Source organism: Chenopodium album, chromosome 6 (assembly GCF_948465745.1).
Source record: "Chenopodium album chromosome 6, dcCheAlbu1.1, whole genome shotgun sequence".
Taxonomy (NCBI): Eukaryota; Viridiplantae; Streptophyta; class Magnoliopsida; order Caryophyllales; family Amaranthaceae; genus Chenopodium; species Chenopodium album.
In genome coordinates, this window is record NC_137839.1 from 31,597,610 (window position 1) to 31,619,502 (window position 21,893).

At 36.6% G+C, this 21,893-nt stretch overlaps 1 protein-coding gene across 1 annotated transcript; it reads left to right on the forward strand.

The window, feature by feature from the left end:
• Window positions 1–580: 580 nt before the first annotated feature.
• LOC145636000 (cell division cycle protein 48 homolog) lies at window positions 581–7,119 on the forward strand. The gene is made up of 9 exons (XM_081687435.1): window positions 581–721; window positions 868–1,033; window positions 2,077–2,305; window positions 3,209–3,975; window positions 4,066–4,287; window positions 4,380–4,451; window positions 4,560–4,841; window positions 6,056–6,415; window positions 6,652–7,119. The coding sequence occupies exons 1-9, from the start codon at window positions 696–698 to the stop codon at window positions 6,937–6,939; spliced, it is 2,412 nt and encodes an 803-aa protein (XP_081543561.1). The 5' UTR covers window positions 581–695; the 3' UTR covers window positions 6,940–7,119.
• The last annotated feature ends 14,774 nt before the right edge of the window (window positions 7,120–21,893 follow it).

Here is a 21,893-nt window from a genome sequence, read left to right on the forward strand (position 1 = left end):
AAATTGGAAGTTTAGTGTCGTCAAACCGCTCTGAACAGTTCTGGGCAATTCTGAAGAATTTTCGCACAATTTCTTCGTCTCTTTCAAACCCTCAAATTGTTTTCTCTCTCCACTTTCTGAATTCCCTCCAAATGTTTTCTCTCTCCACTTTCTGAATTTCAAACCCTCAAATGTTTTTTTCTCTCTCCACTTTTTACACTTCAAAAATCAAAACTTTTTCAATGTGGGGCCATCACTGTCTCCATCACACTGTACGCTTTTTTAATTTTTTAAAGTAGAGTGACAACTTTACAGGGGAAATTACATTCCTACCCTTACTTGAGACCAAGTTGGTCTCAAGTAACTAGAGACCAAGAAAACCTCAATATTTGTGTCAATCCATGTGCACCAATTTTTGCCTAAAGTCTTAATAAAGTACATTTATAGTTTGGGACAAACAATTAGGAACAGAGGGATTACTTCGTATTTGTGGTAGTGGCATAGTGCCATAGTGGGCAGAGGTCGCCGAAACCAAGTACTCCCAAGTAGGCTATACTTCCTCAAAATCGAGGCTTTATAAGGCCCAATCAAAGTGCTTGACTTTAGTTTAAATATAGATCTGACCTCAATTCTTCCAATTTTCTCATACTCCTCTCTCCTCTTTCCTCTTTCTCGTCTACCTCTTCCAAGCTCCTCTCCTTCAACTCAATCAAGCTATGGCGGATCATGCTGAATCCTCCGAGTAAGTTTACTCCTTCAACGATCTCGATTTTATTCACAATTTTACGATTAATTTCACCAATTTTGGAAATTTTATGCAAATTTTAGATTCCGATTAAATTTATACTCAAAATTGTGTGTGTGTGTTTTTTTTTTTTAATTTGACAGTAAGGGCGTGAAAAAAGACTACAGTACTGCGATTCTGGAGCGCAAGAAATCACCGAATCGATTGGTTGTTGATGAAGCCGTCAATGATGATAATTCTGTTGTTGCCATGCATCCTGATACTATGGAAAAGCTTCAGCTCTTTCGCGGTGATACTGTTTTACTCAAGGTATAATCTTATTATGATTATGAATCATGGTGTTTTAAGGGTAATTAGGGTTCCTTCTGAAAAAAAAGGGGGGTAATTAGGGTTCCTAGTTTATTAGGGTTTCCAATTTAGGGTTCTTTGATTTGTGTTTGCGATTTTCGTAGTTGGTTTGTCTAGTAATTGGAATTTCTGTGTATGATTAAGTTGTTGTTACTGGTGCTAAATCTGATATAATTTGATTGAGGAGGATGGTGGTAAATCTGGGATTTTTTTGAAGAAAAATTTATCTTGTTTTGTTGCAATTATTCAATGGTTTGGGTACTGATCGTTGAGAAGGTGGTGGGTTCTGGGTTTCATCTATAGTGCGTAAATTTTGCATATTCAATTTTTGGGGTTAGTAGAGACTTGATTGATTGGCTTGCCTTAAGTCAGAGTAATCCCTTGTAGCCTCTCGGCCGCTGATGCAATGAATTTGTTTTGCAATAGATGCTTGGTGTTTTTGAGAAGTATTGCAAATTGATACAAAATTTAGATAAATGCCATGCTAGGCTCAAGTAAAATTAAAATTGTGCAGAATTTGTGAATATACAAGGAAAGTTTTCAACGATTATACCTCCTTTACCCTTTCCATGTCTTCTCAAACTGGTTCAATTAGACTTAGGTCCAATATAGAAAGGTGGGCTATTTTTTCTTTTTTTGAGAATTTTTAATTCTCTCCTTACCATCCCCTCTTGAGTGGCCTTCTTAAGAAGTTACTAGTTCACCACCTTACTGACATCCCCTCCAATTTCCTAAAAAAAAAAACCCTCCAATGCACCTTTGAAAAACACGTATGTTTATCACTTTTATTGTTTCTTATATAGTACGTATGCATTCAATTTCCGCAGGTCTCCCTCCTGTTTTTGATATCTCATCTTCTGTGCTACATAAGTATCTATGTTATGATCAGAGAGCTTAAGTTCTCTACGAATTGCAATGTGATTCAGTACTGCAGTTGCTGTTGTTTTTAGAGAGATGAAACTATAAGGTCTGACTTTTGTGTTCTTTTGTGGAACATTTGCTAGGGAAAGAAAAGGAAAGACACAATCTGCATTGCCCTTGCGGATGAGACATGTGAAGAACCAAAGATTAGGATGAACAAGGTCGTGAGATCTAATTTAAGGGTTCGACTTGGTGATGTGGTTTCTGTGCACCAATGTCCTGACGTGAAGTATGGAAAACGTGTCCATATTCTTCCTATTGATGATACCATTGAGGGTGTCACTGGAAATCTTTTTGATGCATTCCTAAAACGTGAGTTGCTAACTTGCTACTTTTCTTTTCAATTGAATGATTCATTTACTGAAGTTGAGCTGTGTATTTATTGCATTGTCATAAAATGCTGCCCAGAGTTTCATGCTATTATATTCTATATTATTGCTATGAGTGCTTTTTTTATTTTTTATTTTTTATTTTTTTTTATTGGTTTTTATTACTTGTGCTCTTCATTTGAAACTGTTGATCATTAGTGTGATGGTATTATCATTTGGTTGCAAGTTTTTACCTGGACAAATGTAGAGAGTAGCTAGACAGCATTGACTACAGTCTACAGTTTTCTTAATAAGGAGACTTATTGCGTGCTTGATCTTAGCTATCTTTGAGATGTATTGGAATATCAACGTAAAGTTTTATGGAACTCTCTTCTTTCTTGTTTTTTCTTTCTTTTTTAAACCCTATATTTGGGTCAATTTATCTTTTTTTTTTTCCTATATTGATACCAGTTCTCACATGAAGATTATTTCCAAACCTCTGTTTTTTACTTGTTCCTCTTGTTTGAGAGATTTGAGTAAATTTGGATTTGAGTGCAAAGACAGAGAGGGCCGTCTATGTTTTCAAGTAAATGCACTCTGAAACATCAACTTACTGAATATAATAAAAAAAAGCTCAAAGCATCTAGTGAAGAACCGGAAGAACAAAATTTTATCATCAATTAACTGTACAAGTTTTATGGTATATTGTATTGATGATAGTAACATTGCTGTCTTTGACGGGTGTTGTATTCTCTTATAGACGTATGTTATGGATCGGCTTATCACGAATGACATATTGAAAGTCTTTTAAAGTAACATCTTTGATATTTGAGCCTTGTATATTATGTATCTTTAATATTTTCTCCAATAAGTTGAATTTCTTAACCTATTTGTTTAAATTTTTCAGCTTATTTTCTTGAAGCCTATCGGCCAGTGAGGAAAGGAGACTTTTTCCTTGTAAGAGGTGGAATGAGAAGTGTTGAATTTAAGGTTATAGAGACCGATCCTCCTGAGTACTGTGTGGTTTCTCCGGATACTGAAATCTTTTGTGAGGGTGAGCCTATCAAACGAGAAGATGAGAATAGATTAGATGAGGTTGGCTATGATGATGTGGGTGGTGTTAGGAAGCAGATGGCTCAGATTAGGGAGCTGGTAGAATTGCCCTTGAGACACCCACAGCTGTTCAAATCTATTGGTGTCAAGCCACCAAAGGGAATATTGCTCTATGGACCTCCTGGATCAGGAAAGACTTTGATAGCCCGAGCTGTGGCAAATGAAACTGGTGCATTTTTCTTTTGCATTAATGGACCAGAGATTATGTCAAAATTGGCGGGGGAAAGTGAAAGCAATCTCAGGAAAGCTTTTGAAGAAGCTGAGAAGAATGCTCCGTCCATCATTTTTATTGATGAAATTGATTCAATTGCTCCTAAGAGAGAGAAAACCAATGGAGAGGTTGAGAGGCGTATTGTTTCCCAGCTCTTGACTCTGATGGATGGGCTTAAATCACGTGCACATGTCATTGTTATGGGTGCTACCAATCGTCCAAACAGCATTGACCCTGCACTGAGGAGATTTGGTCGATTTGACAGAGAAATAGATATTGGGGTTCCTGATGAAATTGGGAGACTCGAGATACTCCGCATTCACACTAAAAACATGAAACTTTCTGATGATGTATGGAAATCTCATTTATTCTTTGGAAATTGATCTTAAAATATTTTGTGTTAATTACTTTATTTGATTGAGTACCTTTTCATTGAACAGGTTGATTTGGAAAGAATTTGCAAGGAGACACATGGCTATGTTGGTGCTGACCTAGCTGCCTTATGTACTGAAGCTGCACTTCAATGTATCAGAGAGAAAATGGATGTTATTGATCTAGAAGATGAGACTATTGATGCTGAGATCCTTAATTCTATGGCTGTTTCGAATGAACATTTCCAGACAGCCCTTGGGCAGAGCAATCCATCTGCTTTGCGTGAAACGGTTAGTTGCTATGATGTTAAACTAGCATTAATTTCTAATTGTGTTCATTGTTGTTATGTTGTTACTGATTATGACTGGCTTTGGTATGTTAGGTTGTGGAAGTTCCAAATGTCTCTTGGGAAGACATTGGTGGCCTTGAAAATGTCAAAAGGGAGCTCCAAGAGGTTCTTTAATTTGCCAACTGCATTGTTTTTTTGTTTTTTTTTTTGTTTTATAAAAAATATTTAATATTCTGTGTTGTTAACTGAACCCTTCCCATTTTCCTATTGTAGACTGTTCAATATCCTGTCGAACATCCTGAGAAATTTGAGAAATTTGGGATGTCCCCTTCCAAGGGAGTTCTTTTCTATGGGCCTCCTGGATGTGGAAAGACTTTGCTGGCAAAGGCTATTGCTAATGAGTGTCAGGCTAATTTCATTAGTGTGAAAGGACCTGAATTGTTGACGATGTGGTTTGGAGAGAGTGAGGCTAATGTTCGAGAGATTTTTGACAAGGCTCGCGGGTCAGCTCCATGTGTTTTATTCTTTGATGAGCTTGATTCAATTGCAACCCAGGTATGTACGCTTACCTATTTGGCTGAACTTACCTTAGTGTTTCTTAGCTATTCATTGACCAATCATGTGTCTACTTTTAGGTGTAGTTTGGTGGTATAATACTTGATTTGTGGTGTTTACGCATAAGATCTACATTTTAATTTACATTTCCCTCCTAAATTAGAATTACCATTTGATTTTTAGCTGAGGTAGGATCATCAATATAATTTATATAAAGTAAAGAATCCTGTAGGATGGGGTAAAAATATGGCATATACGTAACAGCTTATCTATTTGGCTGAACTTACCCTAGTGTTTCTAAGCTATTCATTGACCAAATCATGTGTCTACTTTTAGGTGTAGTTTGGTGGTATAATACCCGATTTGTGGTGTTTACGTATTAGATTTACATTTTAATTCACATTCCCCTCCTAAATCAAAATTACCATTTGATTTTTTAGCTGAGGTAGGATTATCAATATAATTTATATGAAGTAAAGAATCCTGTAGGATGGGGGAAAAATGATGGCATGTAACAGCTTTAAAACAAGCTCTCTTTCTAAAGTCACCATTTGGTAACCAGTTATAAACAATGGTATTGGGAATGAATTTGTTTGTAATTTTCAAAAGGAAATCAATGTTCATTCCCAGTATCAGTCAAGCTGACCCCAATTTGCCTATTTTTTTTCCATAAATTTCCATTTCCATCTAATACTACCATCCAAGTGGTAATGGAAAAACATGAAGGAAACACTAAGTTTGGTGAATGAAATTGTGTTCCTGTAGAGATCATTGTTTTTTGTTTTTTTTTATTTTTTATTTTTTATTTTTTATTTTTTATTCTCATTTAATGTACACTTAAAATTCATTTCATTACTGCAATTTATTACTGGTTACTTAACAAATGTCTTATAATTATGTATTTGATTCATATTATGCATTGCTGTGTCCACATTTTTATTTATGCTATTGTGAGTCGTTTGAGTGTGGGAGGGGGTGGGGGAGAGGGGGAGTGTGTGGAAACGTTGCAATATGCATGTTGCCTTTATAATTTAGCGATCTAAATCCTAATTATTCCATTTCTTTTACTTTCTGGTTGAGCTAACCTTGCTCTATTTTGATTTCTCACACATTTTTGAAGATATTAATGTTTGCAACCTTGCACTTTTAAGTATACTTTTACTTGCATCTCATTCTGAAGCTTGCTGATACCAACTGGGGTGTGTCATGTGTAGAGGGGAAGCAGTCAAGGGGATGCAGGTGGTGCTGCAGACAGGGTCTTGAACCAACTTTTGACTGAAATGGATGGAATGTCTGCCAAAAAGACTGTTTTCATCATTGGAGCCACTAATAGACCTGATATTATCGACCCAGCTCTTTTGAGACCAGGTCGTCTTGATCAACTCATTTATATTCCTCTTCCAGATGAGGAGTCCCGTTATTCCATCTTTAAGGCTGCCTTGAGGAAGTCACCTATTGCTAAAGATGTTGATATTAGAGCACTTGCCAAGTACACTCAGGGATTCAGTGGGGCAGATATTACTGAAATATGCCAGCGGGCTTGCAAATATGCAATCAGAGAAAATATTGAGAAGGCAAGTATATATGCTTTGGTTGAGTGAATTTAACATGGTTTTTTGTTTTTTTCCCCCCTTATGTTCTGTATTAGGGAGTTAATATTTCTTCTTTTCCCTCCCCAATTGAAAATTGCCCAGCTTTCTGCTCTCTTGATAAGTGCCTTCATGGTATCCTTGTTATTTTTTTATTATGAAAATGGTTAACCCAAGGATCTCTTAAAAATGTCAACCTAATTATCTTTATTAATTTGCAGGACATTGAAAAAGAGAAAAGGAGAAGCGAGAACCCTGAGGCCATGGAGGAGGATGAGGAAGAGATTGCTGAAATCAAGGCCTCCCATTTTGAGGAATCAATGAAATTTGCCCGCAGAAGTGTTAGTGATGCTGATATCCGTAAGTATCAAGCTTTTGCGCAGACCTTGCAACAATCAAGAGGATTTGGCACTGAATTCCGGTTCGCTAACACCACTTCAGGGACAACCAGTACAGATGCTTTTGCAGCCTCTGCTGGTGGGGCTGATGAAGATGACCTCTATAACTAGATTCTGTTTGTCAGTTTTTTTATCTTATCAGAACTATTTAAGAGGATTTGTTACTCATAATTCAATCTCGTTTACACCTTTTGCTTGTAAGATACATCCTGATGTTGGATTTGGTGCTATGAAAGGCTATTCTAAATCCAGACATGGTTAATACTTTAGAAATGCTGGTTTTTCTTGTCATTCTGTTTGTTTCACAAGTTGCTTTTCCTGCTACAAAAGGTTAACTTTGGAAGTTTTAAAGGTTAACAAGTCTATAATAAACAAGTGATAACGAGTGTTGGTGAACACAAAAGTACAAAACATGATATAAAACTTCTACAGTATAATACAGGGTACTGATAGTTTAAAGAGGAGAATCCTAATTAAAGGGGTATTGTACAATAGTAATTGTTTGAAGTGTATTGGAGCGGAATAAACATGGGGTAAAATCATATACTTGGATTGGGCTGATAACTAGACTAAAAATTACCCATCCTTCACCCTGTGGAAGCTGATTTTACAATTAGGTTGTTTAATTTTATATTTTTTTTTAGTTATTTTTATTTTATTTTTTTGGAAAACTTATTAGATTGAGTAATAATTGTTGTTTATCAATTCTTTGCAGATTTCATTTTTTTTTTTCCAAAACTTAGTTGTACCTATATTATTCAACTAGAATAGTATGAGTAGTCGTGTAATGCATGATTAGAAATAATAACCCCCTTGCCACCACTAGCCCCACTCCCGAAAACCCCAAAAACCAGCAACCCATCCTCGAAAAATCCCTCAAAACAACCAGCCCCACTCAAAAACCCCTCTAAAGCTCCAGCCCCACCTGAAAACCCCTAACTATCCTTCCCCCACCATCGAAAACCCAAGCCGCTAGGGTTTTCGACAGTGAGAAATAGGTTGTTGGGGGTTTTCGACGGTGGGGGAGGGTTTCAAAGGGAGTTTCGACTGGAAAATGAGGGAATTGTGGGTGGATGTGGGTCGCAACTCCAACATAGGGCGTTAGGGGGGAAAGCGGCGCACAGTTGGGGCAGGGGAAGGGAGGAGTTGGCGCGGCCGGCGGTGGCAGGTTGTGGTGGTGGTGGGGGTTATGGTTGTCAGGTAGGGAATTGCGGGAATTTTTTTTTATTTTTCTTTTTTTTTTGCCCAATTGTAGCTTGACACGTGGCACATAATCTGTTACAATAGGTCATTGACTTTGTTGACCGGTCTGGGATTGAAGAAAAAGAAGACCCCCCAAAGTTTGGATTATTCCAATATTAACGAAAGTTGGGATTATTCTACATAAATTAGATAAATTTGGGATTACTATTTCTAATTTTTTCTTTAAAATAAAAAAATCAATAAGAGAGTATGAAATAATTAATCACAAAATGGGGGTTTTTGAAAAGAGAAAAATCATTAATATGTTTTTTATTAATCAATGTTCACACTTTTATTTATTTATTACTATTATTTATTACTACATTAAGAATGATTTTTTCCAATAATCTTGAGTTTCGAAAGACAAAAAATAGGAAATAAAAAGCACATGTCATAGCAAAGTGGAGGGAAATTATTTCATGATAAAATGACATGTGTACAAAGGTAATGTAAGCGGTTTTTAATCTACGTAGTATTTTATTTTAGGAAAAATTGTCCGGATTAATCCCACCCTTTGCCCGTCCGCTGAAAATAATCCGACCTTTCGATTATTTTTTAATAATCCCACCTTTACCCCCCGATCTTTTTTAATGGTCCCAACCGGTCACTTAACTTGCTGCAGCAAGTTACTTGACACGTGTTGGCACCCGATTAGTTTAAATAATAAAATTAAAAAAAAAGTTAAAAAGTTAAAAAAAAAAAAAACAAGTAATTAAAATTAAAGCCACCCACCAGCCAAAACCACCTCCCTAACCACCGATGCCGGAGCGGCGACCTCCCCAGCCACCAATCCCTGCACGACGACCTCCCTAACGACCAACCCCGACCACCTCCTTCCTTGACCATTTAAACCCGCTCCTTCCCCGACCACCCAACACACCTAAACCACCGCCTTCCCCGACCACCCAACCCACCTATACCAGTAAACCACCTCCTTCCCCGACCAAAACGACACCCTATCACCAGATCCACCGTCGAAATCGGCAAAACCCCAAACCTCCCATCGCCTATTCGGCCTCGCAACCACCCCCATCCCCTAATTTCCACTTTGCCGACATCCCCGCCCCCCTCTGGCCGCGTCGACCTTCCCCTTTCCCGAATTCCAGCCGCGTCGACCTTCCCCTTTCCCGAATTCTAGTCGCGTCAACCACAAACCCCCATTAAATCCTTGCCCCGATTCCCGAATTCCAGCCAACCCAACCACAAACCCCCATTAACTCCTTACCCCGATTCCGCGTTGAACCCGTCGGGTTCGGTTTGGTGGGTTTTGTGGTCTTGAATTAAAGGGTTAAAGGGGGTCTGTGGTTGGGTTGGCTGGGTGGGGGTCGTCAGCGCGACTACTTCTAGGTGGCGGTGGTTTCAGGCATGGGTGGGATGGTGGTTCTAGGGTTTGAGTTTGGGTGGTGGTGGGAACGGTGGTGGCTGAATTGGGGTTGACTGTGGTGGTTCTTGTTTTTTTGTTTTTTTTTTTTTAAACTTTTTTTACTTTTAATTTTTGGTCAATCAAGTAACGACACGTGTGAATTAAACTTCAAAAAAAAAAAAAACCTACTCAACCGGTTCCAGGTAAAATGGGACCATTAAAAAAGATCGGGGGGTAAAGGTGGGATTATTAAAAAATAATCGAAAGGTGGGATTATTTTCAGCGGACGGGCAAAAGGTGGGATTAATCCGGGCAATTTTTCCTTTTATTTTATTTATTTAAGGGAAAGATAAAATTTCATTAATTAAAAGCCATACACACTACAAAAATTTGGCCTTTTAGCAACAGGTGAAATCCGTTGCTAATTGCTAAAAATCTGTCGCTGGACATAGCTAGCTACGGATATATCGACGGAATCACTCTGTTGGTAAAAACCTTGTGAGCTGCTATTTGGGTCGACCTCACTCGGGTCAACCCAACTCGACTTTCCTTGAATCTCCAATCGCAATATTGCTGTCAGTAGGAGTCGAACCCATGACCTCAATGCCAAATAGTGAAACTCGTACCAACTATACCAAATATTATTTGTTTACTTTTACGCACATAATTGATAATAAATGAAAGAAGTATTAGAGACGGAATTTAAAATCCGTCTCTAGTTTAGAAACGGAATTTAAAATCCGTCTCTAATTTAGAGACGGATTTAAAAATCTGTTTCTAGTTTAGAGACGGATTGAAAATCCGTTTTTAGTTTAGAGATGAATTTAACTTACATAATTCGTATCTAATGTATGTAAAATTTTAAATAATTAGTTTCAAAAATTATCTAGAGACGGAATAAAAAATCCTTCGCTCATATTAGCAACGGAAAAAAAAAAATTCCGTCTCTAACTTAGCGACGGAAAAAAAAAAATTCGTTGCTAACATAGCAACGGAAAAAAAATCCGTCTCTAAATTTAGCAACGGAAAATAAATCCGTTGCTAATTTAGCAACGGAAAAAAAATCCGTTTCTAATTTAGAGACGGATTTTCAATTCCGTTGCTAATTTAGCGACGAAATTTTTAATTCCGTCTCTAATTTAGAAACGGATTTTTATATTCAGTCTCTAAATTAATTTAGAGACGGATTTTTTGATTCCGTCTCTAATTTAGAAACGGATAAAATTCCATCGCTAGAATTCCGTTTCTATATGGACATTTTTTTTGTAGTGACATCATCTACAATAAGCATTATAGAATACTAAAATACAATCTAAATTGAAGTTAAAATCCTCTTTAAAGTAAGTGCGATGATGTGAAACTAGATTTGACGGTGAAGCACGGTCCATAATTGTTCGCTGAATTATGCAACCTTTTATGAGGGAGTCCATCTTCTTGACATAGTTTTGGGAAGAAAGTTCATTACTTGATCATGTAGCTTGGATCCTCAATTCCAACGTCAATTGCAAAATTGTACGACTAACAACCCATGAATCCAATCTTTCAAATAAAACCCTAAAAATAAATTCCTATCTTCCATAAGGGAAGAGAAGAAAGACAAAACCAAGTTCTCACAAAAGGCGAAGAAACCCAAAAATTGGGAAGAAAACTCTCATAAAGGAAGTGCAAGGAGGATTATTAATAACTAAAAAAATAAAAAACAAAGTAAATAAAGAAAGAATTGGGGCTTACCATGATCAAAGCCCCGGCCTTGGGCATAGTCAAGAGGTGCGACGACCTAGGGCTAGGGCTGGTAGGGGCCCATAAATCTCAACTTATAGTCTTTTTAGTATGAAAATTAACACAAGAGTTTGATGAAATTTATTTTAGCTTAGTGGAATCTAGCGTGCGAAGAGCGCTATTTACCTTGAAGGTGCCAAGGATCGATTCTTCTATCTAACTATTCTCTTATCAAAAAACCTTCTCAATAAATAGATTATTAATTTTCAATGGTTATAATTTATACTTATTGATAATTAAATATATTTTGGTAAGAGATTTGTTCCGGGAGTGTACCTAAAACACTTTTTAAATAAACGAACTAAACTACCAATAGTATTTGATAAGGGGCCCTTATTTCTTATTTTGCCTAGGGCCCATAAAATGTCAAGAACGGGCCTATTTTAGGGTTTTTTTAGAGAGGGAGAGAGGAAGAGGTGAGAGAAAGTTTTTAGTACACACTTAATATAAATATTGGTTGAATTTTATGTAATTTCGGTTTTATCTTTAGTTATTGTTATATAGATTGCTAGTAAATCATGGTTGTATATGCTTCATAATACGATTATTGTGATCCATTTTTTAAATAAGGTTTTTTTTAATGATTATTTATTCGTTGACAAAAAAAATGGTGAAAAAAAACGAGATGTTTGATATGAGAGAGGTTAATAGTATTGGGATCAGTTTCATGTTTGTTGACATTTATTTTCATGATTATAAGTTAACCAGTTTTAATGATTTTTTCATGCTGTAACAGAATTGCTTCATAATCTTGGGAATTGATTTCATGTTTGTTGTGTATACCATTGGAGTATTGAACGGTAGACGGTTTAATTAAAGCATAACAATATTGCTCCATAAAAAAAAATTAAAGATTAATAATACTGTTATGAAAATGTCTATTGTGGATGACTATTTGACAGGGTAAAGTCGTATCCCCTAATAAAAAATAATTACCTAAGTCCTCTAACTAAAGTAGATAGGGAAGTAGGGTCGAACTCCACAGGGAAACAAGTCTTTCTATTCCTAATTAATTATTATAGTCTAAATTATCTAAGTAACCAATATTTTTGTGAATAAAATCTAAACTACGGAGCATAAGGTCGAAAGAAATAAAGTAGGGGGAAAATCAAATATTAAAAGGCCTAGGGCATAGGTTCACTAATAAACAATATTCCAGGGCAAATCATAATAAGCAATCATCAAGCATTGGTTAATCAGATTATAAAGGGCTTTCGCTACGTATTATAATCACAGAGTTGATTTACCGGTATTAAATCTCATATGTCGAATCTCGACTTAACCATTTATAAATTAATCCGCCTATTGAAACTAAGCCTAAACATCAATTCTCATCTTTCGAATCTCGAATTAATATTGCTAAACTCATACAATTAAATCTGGCCAAACCTAATTGCATAGCATTAAATCAATCAATAGGAAATCAACCAAGCATTGATAATTGACAATCACAAAATTACCCCTTCATATCATTTATTAGATCCCCATAAACACTAGAAATAAAACTACTCACGCATCATCATAACTAAACTAATCAAATAAATAAATAAAAGCATAATCAAAGAAGTAAGTAAAATAGCTGAAATTAAAAGAGAAGAAATTGTTACCAAAAAGAAATCTGGATTAATGGAAATAATTAAGAACAAAAGTTGAGAGAGAATTTAAGAGAGAGAAATATTCTAAGTAGAGAGAGAAAGTCTAAGAAAGAAGGTATTCAAAATTCCGTACAAATCTCGTACTTAAACGTTTTATAAAACAAAAATTAAAACTAAACTAATCAGGCTCCATAAAAACACGCGCCCGATCGGGCGAAGGGCCGCCCGATCGGGCCCGCCTTTTCCTTCGTGTCCTTCTCAGCAGCATCGCCCGATCGTGCTAGACGCTCGCAAGATCGGGCGCACTATAGGCCACGCACAGCACCAAGCAACGCCGCGCCCGATCGTGCCACTCCTTGCCCGATCGGGCCCTTGCTTCACTTTGAGGCTCGGACTTCGATTGGGCTTGATTTCTCGGCCCAATCCGGATTTCCTCCTCGGGTCTTGAATACTCGGTCCAAATACCTCGGGATCCCAATTACCGAGCCCTTAATCACCGGCTCGATGACTCTAACCGGCCTTGGGCTTCAAAGATGGTCGTGCACTTCTAATTCCCGTAGTCGCTTCATGAAAAACCCGAGAAAATGCTTCAAAGGCGCAATTTCCTACAAAACTCAACAAAGACTACGAAAACACTAGAAAACACAAATTAGTAATAAAAGTGGCTCGAAAGAGCCAAAAACACTACTAATTATGACCAAGGGACGGGGGTAAATTACTATATAAAATGGATACATCAAACTCCCTCAAGCCAAACCTTTGCTTGTCCCTAAGCAAAGAGCTCATCAATGAACGTATAAAACATACTTCACCCCAATAATCAAATCAAGTACCAACGATTCAAGGCAAATATAATGAACATGCTTCAACATCAATCAATCTTATTCATCTAATCACCCTTCCTCCCCAACAATTGTCAAGTAGAGCAAACCACAAGAGCATATAGAATTCAAGACTAGTGCTCACACACTCAACTCTCATTTATGTGGAGAGTAAAAGATGTACTCGATCGCTCTCCAACCAACCCCTTTAATGTGAACAATGCCCTCCCAACTCACACTCTCGTGTGTATAAAAACAATGTACGCTCATCCTACTAGTCGACTCGAAATATGCCAAGTCATAACTTGCATTGATAAACAACACTTTCACATTTACATAACTTCTATGCACAAGGTCGGAAGGTCTTTAAAGCATGTAATGTAAGGATAGGGTAAAGGGTAGGATAAATTTGGGATTATGTGAGAGAAAAGTTATGCATTAAGGGAGCCAAATCCTAATAAACCCATGATCAAAATAAATAATGATCATACATCTCCACCAACATAACTAACTCCAACAAAAACCACCAAATACAACTGTAATCATCATAAACAATCCCAACACTTACAATAATCACTCATAAAAATATGATAATGTAGAACTTTGAGTGAAAAACAAACTTTGAACTCATTCTTTTTCTTTTTCAACTTGAATTTTTTTCTTTTTTTTTTCCTTGAAAAACCTTCAAATAGAACATTTGAGCATAAATTTTTTTTCTTTTGCTCTCTTTTTTTTTTCTTTTTAACTCATATTGGAAATTTCAACTTTGAAACACAACATATCAATATTTTCCAATCAAAAATCAAAGAACAATCACTCTTCTTTTATTCCCACATTATGCAAATAATGTGCACACCACAACTCCCTCACCTCACCAACTAATAGCTCCCCCAAGCCAAGCTTGGGACTAGTAACCAATGGGGCTCATATAGGCTTGTAATGTGGCTAAATAAACAATAAAAGGGCACAAGCAACAACATGGGTAACAAGAAGGGAACAAATGTATCTAATAGTCTGAAGGCTACCAAAAGAATGAACGCCTTCGTCCTCCTCATGTGCATAATAATAAGTCATGAAACACTACTCATAGTTGCAAATCAATACTCAAATTCGTTGACATACAAGGAATTATGAAACTATCACACATTTCCTAACCAAATCAACTAGTCAAGCACTATATTCACAAATAGTTGGCAAAATTGACTCATGGTTAGGAATCCAAGCAATTAAACTTCAAATCATGACCAACAAATCCACAATGCTCATTATCAATAACCAAGAATCAAAACAAATTTTCTCAAGTAAGGGGCACAGGGAAGCATGATTTACAATTCATTGGAACGTATTTTTGAATTTTTTTATTTTTCAATTTTTTTTTCGTATTTTTCATATATAAGAAAGCAATAAAAACTACACTAGGAAAGCAATAAAAACTATACTAGAAAGCAAATAAAAAGAGAAAAGGAAGAGAATTTACCAACTCTGACAAGTACGTCCTCTAAAATACCTAAGGGGTATTTTACCGAACGATCTGCCATTTGCAAAGTTATATTAGTAACTTTTAATTCTCCCATATTAAGTTTAGTGCAGACAGATGATGGCATGACACTGACACTAGCACCCAAATCACACAAAGCTTTATCAATAAAAACATTCCCAATATGACAAGGGATAGAAAAACTACCGGGATCCTTTAATTTAGGAGGTGATTTGTTTTGCAATAAAGCGCTACACTCCTCTTTGAAAGCTACAGTTTCTACTTCATTAAAGACCCTTTTCCTAGTCAGAATGTCTTTCATAAATTTAGCATAAGCAGGAACTTGAGTTATTAAGTCAGTAAAAGGAACTGTTACCTGCAGGTTTTTCATAACCTCTAAAAACTTACCGAATTGTTTATCAAGCTTACTCTTCAGTTGTCTATTAGGGAATGGAAGTTTGATAACCGGGCTCTGCACATCTCCTCCCTTATCCTGCGATTTACCCTGCACAGAAACATTAGTAGAGTTAGTATCTATTTGTAGCCCTGCAGGGCTAGCAGGATTAGCGTTTGGTATAGAGGAATCTAGATTAGGAACTGGTCTATCTTACTTTGGCATAGGAGGTCCATCATAATGTGAACCACTCCTTAGAGTGATTGCATTGGCATGATCTGTAGGATGGATAGGTTGTGATGGTAGAGCTCCCTGCTGACGGGATTGTAGGGTAGATGAAAGTTGTGCAATTTGATTGTCCATGATTTTATTATGGGCTAGGATAGAATCAATTTGCGCGTCCCTACTCTCCATGTGCTTTTGCATATTGGCAAGTATTGCTCTAATTTCTGTCATGGCAGGGTCGGAAGATGATGAGGGTGATGCTTGGCTTTTCTGGCCGGAATTAGGATGATAATATTTTTGCTGTGGTGGGGTTTGCTGTTGTGGTTATTGCGGAGGTGGAGGGTTTTGAACATTGGTGCTCCGGTACGAAAGATATGGAAGGTTCTTATACCCGACATTGTAGGAATTGGAATATGGGTTATTCTGCCTATAGGTTTGAAAGGAATTAACTTGTTCCATAGAGCTCCTACAATCTTGCTCCCAATGACCTACAATTCCACAATTTTCACAAAAAGCTTCATTGTTAGCAACAGCAGAAACATTAGCTACAGAGTTAGGAGCAGCAGTAAGATTATCTAATTTTTGACAAATAGACGTTAATTGAGCTTGCAAAAAGGAAACAGAATCGACATTATGTTTTCCTTTATTTGCAAACCCTCTCGGATTCCCATATTGGGAATTGTGTATTGCCATGTCTTCGATAACATGTTCTGCATCGTCCAAATTTAAATTCATGAACCTCCCACTAGCTGCCGAATCTAGCACTAATCTAGAAGCATTTCCAAGACCATTATAGAATTCTTGGATCAATTGCCATTGTGCTAGATTGTGGTGGGGACACTCTCTCTGTAGATCCTTGAACCTCTCCCAAGCCTCATATAACGTTTCGTTGGCCTCTTGAGAGAAGTTCTGAATATCACTCCTTAGCACCGCTGTTCTCTCTGCAGGATAGTATTTATTATAGACATTCAAAGCAAGAGTTTTCCAGTCAATATTACCAAGTGCAGTTCTATTCAAACCATTAAACCATAATTTAGCTTTGCCACATAATGAAAAAGGAAAAAGAATCTCCCTGATTTGGTCTTGCGTGACCCCGGCTTGTCTAATGGTGTTACAATATTGGCAGAAATCTGCGATGTGAAGATTAGGATCTTCACCCTTAGCTCCACTGAATTGCTTTCTCTCTATCATAGTGATAAATTGGGGCTTGATCTCAAATTGAACTCCATCTAGAGCCGGAGTGGGAGTAAGGTGCGGGAAATCTGTGAGCTTCGGTTGCGAGTAGTCACTGAGTTTCTTCTGGGCCGTCATCTCTGATTCTGAATCTGAAGGAATATCTGTGTCACTAGAATCAGAGGGAGGATCTCTTCGACTGTTGTCCTCCTCAGAACCCGCCAGAATTTGTCTATAGAGTTTCCTTTGCCTATGAAAAGAAAGCTCGATCTCAGGGTCGAAAGGGATGTAACCTGATCTGGAACACCTGGGCATAAACAAAGAACTAAAAAACAAATATGAGAATTGCCTCAAAGAACTAACGTTCTCTGAGGCAAAAGGGGATAATCTAGACTACAAAAATATAATCAGAAAACAAAAATAAAACCGTTTCCCCGGCAACGGCGCCAAATTTTAACAGGGTAAAGTCGTATCCCCTAATAAAAAATAATTACCTAAGTCCTCTAACTAAAGTAGATAGGGAAGTAGGGTCAAACTCCACAGGGAAACAAGTCTTTCTATTCCTAATTAATTATTATAGTCTAAATTATCTAAGTAACCAATATTTTTGTGAATAAAATCTAAACTACGGATAATAAGGTCGAAAGAAATAAAGTAGGGGGAAAATCAAATATTAAAAGGCCTAGGGCATAGGTTCACTAATAAACAATATTCCAGGGCAAATCATAATAAGCAATCATCAAGCATTGGTTAATCAGATTATAAAGGGCTTTCGCTACGTATTATAATCACAGAGTTGATTTGCCGGTATTAAATCTCATCTGTCGAATCTCAACTTAACCATTTATAAATTAATCCGCCTATTGAAACTAAGCCTAAACATCAATTCTCATCTGTCGAATCTCGAATTAATATTGCTAAACTCATACAATTAAATCTGGCCGAACCTAATTGCATAGCATTAAATCAATCAATAGGAAATCAACCAAGCATTGATAATTGACAATCACAAAATTACCCCTTCATATCATTTATTAGATCCCCATAAACACTAGAAATAAAACTACTCACGCATCATCATAACTAAACTAATCAAATAAATAAATAAAAGCATAATCAAAGAAGTAAGTAAAATAGCTGAAATTAAAAGAGAAGAAATTGTTACCAAAAAGAAATCTGGATTAATGGAAATAATTAAGAACAAAAGTTGAGAGAGAATTTAAGAGAGAGAAATATTCTAAGTAGAGAGAGAAAGTCTAAGAAAGAAGGTATTCAAAATTCCGTACAAATCTCGTACTTAAACGTTTTATAAAACAAAAATTAAAACTAAACTAATCAGGCTCCATAAAAACACGCGCCCGATCGGGAGAAGGGCCGCCCGATCGGGCCCGCCTTTTCCTTCGTGTCCTTCTCAGCAGCATCGCCCGATCGTGCTAGACGCTCGCAAGATCGGGCGCACTATAGGCCACGCACAGCACCAAGCAACGCCGCGCCCGATCGTGCCACTCCTTGCCCGATCGGGCCCTTGCTTCACTTTGAGGCTCGGACTTCGATTGGGCTTGATTTCTCGGCCCAATCCGGATTTCCTCCTCGGGTCTTGAATACTCGGTCCAAATACCTCGGGATCCCAATTACCGAGCCCTTAATCACCGGCTCGATGACTCTAACCGGCCTTGGGCTTCAAAGATGGTCGTGCACTTCTAATTCCCGTAGTCGCTTCATGAAAAACCCGAGAAAATGCTCCAAATGCGCAATTTCCTACAAAACTCAACAAAGACTACGAAAACACAAATTAGTAATAAAAGTGGCTCGAAAGAGCAAAAAACACTACTAATTATGACTAAGGGACGGGGGTAAATTACTATATAAAATGGATACATCACTATTATCCCATGTATTATCTAAAATACTGTAGAGTTGGGTATTTGGCCTTATCCGTTGATGGAACCCTAGTTAATGTACATGTATATATATCCCGTACCTGATGGAATATGAAATACAACGTAATAATCTTCCCTCATCTCTCTATTTTTTCTCTTCCATATTTAACACGTTATCAGCACCATTGCTTTAGTTACGGAGGAAACATTATTGCTAGCCGGCTTGTTGCACCAACCTCAATTTGCCGAATTGCAAAATATACGTACACTTCATCCAATTGAGGTGAGTGTAATTACCTCCACCTCCACTTTGTATAGATTAAAATTATATTCCAATAGATTATTTTGAACTGGATAAGATTTGGTTGATTACAATCATGAAAGTTTTGGTCTTTTGTTTGTTAATGCCGAATTACCGAATTGCATATTTTTGTTGTTTTATTTTCTTAAGTACATATATATGCAAGTGTAATCATGTCTCATATTCGTATGGATCTATAAGCATATCTATTCGTATTCTTTGTGTTTATAATTAAGAAATTTGTAAATTATCATGTTTTGTTTTCCTTTATGTATATATTTATGAGTAGTACACTATATATATATCATGTTTGATATTTTATGAGATCTAATTTTGAACAATATTTTGTATAGTGAAAATGTCGAATCTTGCCAAGCTTGAATTTGTGGCCCTTGATATTACCGGAAAAAATTATTTATCATGGGTGTTAAATGCTAAAATATACCTAGATGCTAAAGAGCTTGGTGAAACAATCAAAGAGGCTAATGAGGCAACACCTCAAGATCAGATAAGGCTAAGGCCATGATATTCCTTCGCCATCACCTTCATGAAGGACTTAAAAATGAATATTTAACTGTGAAAGACCCACAAATCCTTTGGAGTAATCTAAAGGAAAGGTATGACCACAAAAAACAGTAATACTCCCTAGAGCTCATTATGAATGGTTGAATTTGAGATTGCAAGATTTTAAATCTGTTAGTGAATATAACTCAGCTATGTTTAAAATAACTTCTCAATTGAAATTATGTGGAGAAAATATTACTGATGTAGAAATGTTTGAAAAAACATACTCCACTTTCCATGCTAATAATATTGTCCTGGAGACACAATATAGAGAAAAAGGTTTTGAAAAATATTATGAATTAATATCCTGTCTTCTTGTGGCTGAGCAAAATAACGAGTTGTTAATGAAAAATCATGAATCACGTCCTACTAGCTCTACTCCATTCCCTGAAGCGGATGTGACAACCCATAACGGGAAAAAAACTAAAAACAGAGACCATTCCAGCAGTAGTGGTCGAGGTAGAGGTCGCGGTCGTGGCCAATGGCGCGGCCGGGGTCGTGGACGTGGATATGGTAGAGATCGTGGAGGTCATTTCACAAACTCACTTTCCCACCAGAAGTGGGGAAGTAGGGATGATAAAGAGAAAAGTGATACCAATATATGTTACCGTTGTGGAGCAAAAGGCCATTGGTCTCGGATTTATAGAACTCCAAAGAATCTTGTTGAACTTTACCAAGAATCATTGAAGAAAGGAAAGAAAGTTGAGGCAAACCTTGTTCTTGAAGATGGTGAAGGTGATTTTGATTTTGGCAATGCAAATCAATTTGATGTTGCTGATTTCCTTACTTCCCCGTAAGGGAATAATTTAGATTTTGGCAGCACAACTCATTTAGAAGTTGCTGATTTCTTCACTGCCCCATAAGGGAATAATTAAAATTATATTATTTTGTGTCAGTTTTAAGTATTATACTTATGTTTGCTTATTATAGTGATTTACTTAAGTTTATTTCTTTCGTTGTAATATGGACTTTTTCTTTATAAATTTATGAACTATTTGAGTGTTTTTATTGATTTACTTATTTTATCATCTTTATTTTTATGCTTAATATTTTGACATGTATTTTATTTCATGAAGAACATGGATATTACTCAAGTTCAATTTGCTATGAATGGTGAAGAATTATGTCTTGCTGACAGTGCAACTACTCATACAATACTTAAAAATAAAAAAAATTCTCTCATTTGATGATGAAAAGGATTAATGTGAGTACCATATCGAGTAGTACAAATATCATTGAGGGCTCCGGAAGAGCCACTATAAAATTGCCTTGGGGAACTGAAATTAAAATAACTGATGCTTTATACTCCCCATTGTCTCAAAGAAATTTGTTAAGTTTTAAGGATATTCGTAACAATGGTTATCATATTGAGACAATCAACGAAGAAAATAACGAATTCCTTCAAATCACAAATATAACTCAAGGTTCAAAACATGTTTTGGAGAAACTACCTACATTCTCCAGTGGTTTGTACTACACAGAAATCAATGCTATTGAAGCTCATGCTATAGTAAACCAGAAGTTTACTAATAATTTTGTTGTTTGGCATGACCGGTTAGGCCATCCCGGTTCAATAACGATGCGAAAAATAATTACAAATTCATGTGGACATTCTTTGAAGAGCCAGCAGATTCTTCTTTATAATTTTTCATGTGCTGCTTGCTCAGAAGGCAAGTTGATTATTCTCCCATCACTAGCTAAAATTAATTTTGAATCAATTAGTTTTCTGGAACGTATACAAGGAGATATTTGTGGGCCCATACATCCCCATGTGAACCATTTAGATATTTTATGGTTTTAATTGATGCATCAACTAGATGGTCACATGTGTCTTTGTTATCAACCTGTAACCTGGCGTTTGCGAGATTACTTGTCCAATTGATTAAGTTACAGGCACATTTTCCAGATACTCTCATTAAGACTATTCGGCTTGATAATGCTGGTGAATTTACATCTCAAGCTTTTAATAATTATTGCATGTCCATTGGGATAAATGTTGAACATCCTGTAGCACATGTTCATACACAAAACGGTCTGGCTGAGTCATTAATAAAACGTATTCAGTTAATTGCTAGACCATTGCTTATGAAATCCAATCTCCCAATTTCTGCTTGGGGACATGCTATATTACATGCAGCAGCACTAATTCGCATTAGGCCAACAAGTTATCACAAGTTCTCTCCATTACAATTGGTTCATGGTCAGGAACCAAATATTTCCCATCTAAGAATTTTTGGATATGTGGTTTATG